At 38.6% G+C, this 5,791-nt stretch overlaps 1 protein-coding gene across 2 annotated transcripts in view; it reads right to left on the reverse strand.

The window, feature by feature from the left end:
• Positions 1-5,791, reverse strand: part of tex2 (testis expressed 2) — a 28,836-nt gene that overhangs the window by 1,057 nt on the left and 21,988 nt on the right. For both annotated transcript variants that reach the window (XM_014010146.1, XM_014010147.1), the window contains exons 9-13: positions 3,371-3,514; positions 3,179-3,278; positions 1,630-1,750; positions 1,051-1,173; positions 569-778 (exon numbers count right to left, since the gene is read on the reverse strand). In XM_014010146.1, coding sequence (XP_013865600.1) covers positions 569-778; positions 1,051-1,173; positions 1,630-1,750; positions 3,179-3,278; positions 3,371-3,514 — 698 coding nt within the window. The remainder of the gene's footprint in view (positions 1-568; positions 779-1,050; positions 1,174-1,629; positions 1,751-3,178; positions 3,279-3,370; positions 3,515-5,791) is intronic.

Below are 5,791 nucleotides of genomic sequence, written 5' to 3' on the forward strand. Positions count from 1 at the left end.
TACGACTTTATTCTGGTAATATTACGACGTTATTCTCAATATTACAAATTTATTGTGGTAATATTATGACTGTTTTCATAATATTACTTCATTCTCATAATATTACGACTTTATTCTTATAATATTACAACTTTGTTTTCATAATATTACAAATTTATTCTGGTAATAACAGAAGTTTATTCTCATAATATTATGACTTTATTCTGGTAATGGTATGCTTTTATTATCATACTGTTAAGACTTTTTTCTTGTATGTATGATTTCTTTTTTGTAATTTTAAAAAAATCTCATAGAGTGACCCAACACTCTCTTAAACATGACAATTTTGAACAAAGCCCCTAAAAGGTTTTTATTCAAGCAGGCAATCACTCTTTAGCTGAAGGTTTCAGTTGTATATTTCACCATTTCTACTGATGTTTGTATTTCTCTTCTTTCATTTCTTTCATGTTAAGTTTATTTCATTATTTAGGTTGTAGTTTATGACCAGTAGAGGGCGCAGTGTTTTGTTCTCCAGCATACATTTTTCTCCACATTCACAGCTCCCATAATTTATTGTTTTTTTACACACCATATCCTGTCTGTGGGGGGAGGTGGGATGTTGACAGCCAGCGTCCCTCGGCACTCTTGCACCTCCACGGTGAGCAGCAGGGGCGTGTTGGACACCTCCTCCATCTTCTTTTTGATGAACTCCGTCTCTGTGGCCTTCTGGAAGTATTTGGACTTTGCGATCTTGTCCACGAAGCGCATGATCTTGCTGGGTTTGTGGCCTCCTACGTAGCTACGGGAAACGGAGGAGACAAGCCGTGAGTCAGGTTCATCATTTATTCATAACAGCATCTCCTGCTACTCAGCACTGACGATGGAGGGGGAGGGCCGTGAAGCGACTGGGCGATGCATTAAATCAGCAGCGTGTGGGGCTGAGTGGGTGGAGGACGGAACTCGGGGGCAGAAAATTCCGCTTCAGCACATCAGTATTAATCTGACGCTGACRGGTTTTTTCAGTTCAGGTAATGTACGTGGTGATGCGGCGGTAATGAGACGTGCGCTCACCCCTCGGAGGCAGGCAGACTGGGTTTGTCACTGAGCAGGTCAGGGGGATCCTCCTCGTCTGATGAGCCAGCACTGGACGACTCCTCGTCACTGTCCGCCAGACAGTATGTCCTTGGCCTTATCCTGTCCCCCGAGCACACACACAAACACGTCACTGTGGCAAATCCATGCCTGGAAAGCTTTGCACAGAATATTACACCACCAGCACTAATTCCCCAATAAATCTACTGCCGTTAAATAAATCACAGGCACTGAAACAACACCGGCTCGCTCAAAGTAAAAAGCAAAATGATTGTTTCGATGACAGGCGGTTGTAGGCATTCAATCCCAAACTCACCATTCATTCGACAAATCCACGATTGAAGGCGGATTAGTGAAATGTAGAGGGGGGCAGGAAAAGCCAACATTAAAAAGGATTGTGGGAAAACACAGGAAAACTTGATTTTTCTCCCACCATTCATCACATAATCAGGCACCCATCAGCCACGACACATACATATAATATCCAGATGTTTGCTAAAGAAAAAAAAAAGTCTAATCTGTTTAAACTTAACTTKTGATGGAATTACTATTTCTCACCATTCTTTTCCGTGCTCCCCGAGTCCTTCGCCTTCTTTCCCCAGACGGGCCAGGTTCAGCTTGGTCTCTAGGGTCATGAGGAAGGAGCCGGTGTAGGACATCTCCAGGTCAAACCACAGACCTGAAGAGACACAAAGATGGAAAAGTTTGTGTTGTTTTTTTTTTTTTTTCCACTGAGCTCATAAAGACTGAGCAAAGGTCTTAATTATTACATCACAGGCAGGAAATCGGAACACAGCTCATTTATAAATGAACGAGAATCTTCCGCCTGCTAATTAACTGGTTTGAAAAGATGGGAAGGTGACCTTTCCTCCTGCAAACACAGAAAAGGTCAGCTCTGCTTATCAGCTGATGGACTACTTCCTGTTTACACGTCTATGACGCAGTAGTTAAAAATGCTCAGATGCTAAATTCTGTTGGACTGCAGATGAACCAAACTCTGAAAACATTTCAACTATGAAGCAAAAATGCAGCAAGTATCTTACATCAAGCAGGAACTGTAAAGAAAATAACTTTTAAAYCTTCAACAAGGAATTGCCTTAATGTTTATCACACACTGCCATGAAAGGCATTCAACTTCCTGTTAGCAAAATARATTATTAAACAGTGAACGCATTTTAGTGAAGCTTTCACAAAGTAATCACTGAATGTATGTGTACAAGCACATCTAATCAACTCAGCAAACATGAAAATGTCTCACACTCAGTTAAGTCTACAGKTYCAGAGACTGATCCTCAACACATACTAAGACTGTTAACAGATCACATGAGATCTTTGTTTCAAAATCTGGTACCCYAGGCAGCGAGCGATGRGCACTTTGTCAAGGGATGATAGTTTTAGCGGTCTTGCTTAAATAAAATTGAGTAAAATCTTTGTTTTACCTGCACTGTGTTCAATTAACTGTAAGGTGATCTGTATACGTGGAGGCACTTTGTTTTTGTTTACGTTTTACAGAATGTCCTGAGATGTTATTCYTCAGCATTGTAGACGGTGTAGAAATGTGTCTGACAGAACGACTCATCACAGCTTCCTTCAACTGAAAAACATGAGAAGTACATTCTCAGCATTTTGACTGCTTCCATACAAGAAAACACTGCTTTAAATTAAAATAAATTTATATCTATGTTCAGAGCAATTAAGGCAAAAAGAAAAAGTGTCCTCTWACAGTTACAGTGTACTTCTGACAACTCATTTCTTCCATTCTTTAACTTTTTTTCCCCAAAACCAGCTCACTAAACTGAACTGAATGTGTCTCAGATCTTTGTTTTGTCTCCATGAGTGTCTGAGCTGAGGCTCAAGTGTGAGTCAGTGTCTCATTAAAGTATGAAGGAACCAAGATGTAGAGTTTAATTACTGAGGCTTAATGCTGCAAGCCATGAAAAAAGACCAGACTGCAAAGGAGACGGGAAGAAAGACGATCTCCCAATCCACCGAGGTGAAGAGCAAATAGCAGAAAGATGAGCATGAGGCTGGTGATGAGAATAAATAGCAWAATACTCTGAAATCTGTAAAAAATAAATGACTTTTTTATGGTAACTTCTCCTCCTACCTTGGTGGTCCACCCATGGTTTGGAGGCACGGAGGATCTTAGGAATAGAAAAGCCCATGTCTAGCTCCGTCAGGGTTAGCTCATTCATCACATACGGCAGCTGAAACAGGAAAAAAAAAGAGAATTATAAAATGAAAGTATTTTTTTTATTTGTTGTTTTGTACTGAAGGGTTTATTGGTGCAGCTTCTCACCCTGATCTTACTGAGCTTCATTTGGATCTTTTTGGAGACGACGTTGGCCCAGTACTTCTCTCGCAGAAAGTCCCAGAATATCCTTCCCAGAAAAGCGTTGACCCAGGCCTCGGGCTCTGCAGACTCCTCAGAACTCCTGCGTGACTGAAGGACATGAACATTCATTTTCCTGACACAAGGAAGCAGAGCAGGTTCAGATCGGCTGTAGAAAACACAAAAGTGGTTCTAATGGTCAATTTTACAGATACTGAGTGGTAGTAGCAGAGAATCATCCCCAACATATACTCTGAGAGTTAATAAATTGTGCATGATGACACAATATTATGTGATATTGCAACATTCGCACTATTGGGATGATCCATTTTTCTTCTGTATGTTTTTTCCACACAAAATGTTCAGCTCCTTCAGGACATTCCAGCTACAACTTTTTCAGAAATTTTTCACTTTTTAAGACATTTATTTTTTTTCTGCCATTTTTTTCTAATTAAAATTAATGAAGCCATTTTCAACATCCTTTAAACCTTTCAGAATGTTTTTGAATCTATAAAGAACATTTTAACTTCTATTCTGGTTCTGCTTTTTAATTTCTTTGCACTAATTTCAGCTTCCTTTAGCCTTTTTTTTTTTGGCTAATTTTAGCTTTTTTCTGCTTTTGTAGCTACCATTCTGCTTCTTTCACCTATTTGTCTGATAATTTCAACTGCTTCTTTCAGTGGCTTTCTTCTGCAGTTATTTTGTTTTACCTAATTTCAGCCACTTTTAGCTAAATTCACCTTTTTGTGATAATTTTAGCTTCTTACTGCTTAATTCTGCAAATGTGCTGTTTCTGCTGTTTTGTACTCATTTTATTTCTTTATCCATCCATCCATTATCTATACTTATTTATTTTTTTTCTAGGGTCACGGGGGTCACTGGTGCTCATATCCAGCAGTCACAGTGTGGGGGGCGGGGTACACCCTGGACAGGTCGCATGTTTATTTCTCTATCTACTAATTTAGATTTTTCTCTCTCCATTCACAATCTGTCTGCTAATTTCAGCTTGCTTCTGCTATCTTTAGCTTCATTTTGCTAATTTTAGCTACTTTTATTCGACTTCAGCAACTTTTAGAAAAGAATCTTACAACAATAAACATTCACACTGTTATAATAATTCAGATATTCCTCTAGTTATAGCAGAGATGTGCGCAAGTCTTTTTTGCAAGTCCAAGCCAAGTCCAAGTCTTTGACCAAAAATCCAAGTCAAGTCTCAAGTCTCTTGACCTCATTTCCAAGTCTAGTTGCATGTATTACTTAAGTGTCAGTTTGATCAAAGGTATTCTAACTATACTAGATTATATTCTATAATACTATATTTTAATAAAACATTAAAACATAATACTGTTTTAAAAATACAGATAAGGTTAAGGTTGAAATAAAAATCAAGCATTTAGAGTATTGTTAACTGTATTTTGCACTTGTAGTCTTACAAAAGCATATTGCAGTTATATCTTTTCATTGACAAAGAACAAATCCAACAAGTCTGCTGCTGATTTTACAATAAAATACCAGAAAAATAAGTATTTTTAAATGCATAAAAGCATGTCAGTGAAGATGATGAAGCAGAATCCTTAAAGTAAAAAGACTGCACAAGTCATCACAAAAACAAGTTTTGGATTTGGACTCCAGACCCTTTACATTTTGTCAGTCTCTTGTCATGGTGTTGAATAAAGTCTCTGTCAGCAAAGCTTATAACGAACATACTGCAGCACACCTGCCATGCTGAAGCTCTGTTTGTCACGTAGGGTACACGTCATTAACATTAGACGACGCTGGCCCCTCCCATTCTCAGGTGAGGGGGGGCGGAGTGTATGGAAGAACTATTCTGACTTTAATCAAGAGCGAATATTTTCAYTTTGAGAGCAGGAAGTAAACGTCTTCACTCTTAAAACTTTATGTATTTGTTCTCAAAGGAGCGGAGCATGGAGGTGTACTGAGGGAGTGAGAATCGTGAGCCGGGCAGTGAAAAGACTTGCATTGTTCGCAAGTCTCAAACCACAAGTCCAAGTCAAGTCTCAAGTCTTTAGGGTCCTAGTCCAAGTCAAGTCTAAGTCTCTAATACAGGGGTGGGCAATCCTGGTCCTCAAGGGCCGCAGCCCTGCATGTTTTATTTTTTTCTCTGATCAAAACACACCTGATTTGAATGAATGGGTGATTATCAGGCTTTAGCAGTATGGAGGACCAAAACTGACATAATTAAAAATAAAAGCGGAAATATATAAATTGACTATGAAATAAAAAATACACTTAAAGTGCACCAATATAATTCAAAAAGGAGAATTTTATTTAAAGTATATATTTTTTTACATTTTACTGTTTTATATATATATATATGTGGTGTGTGTGTGTGTGTGTGTGTGTGTGTGTGTGTGTGTGTGTGTGTGT

The sequence above is a fragment of the Austrofundulus limnaeus genome, unplaced genomic scaffold, assembly GCF_001266775.1.
Source record: "Austrofundulus limnaeus strain Quisiro unplaced genomic scaffold, Austrofundulus_limnaeus-1.0 Scaffold65, whole genome shotgun sequence".
Lineage (NCBI taxonomy): Eukaryota > Metazoa > Chordata > Actinopteri > Cyprinodontiformes > Rivulidae > Austrofundulus > Austrofundulus limnaeus.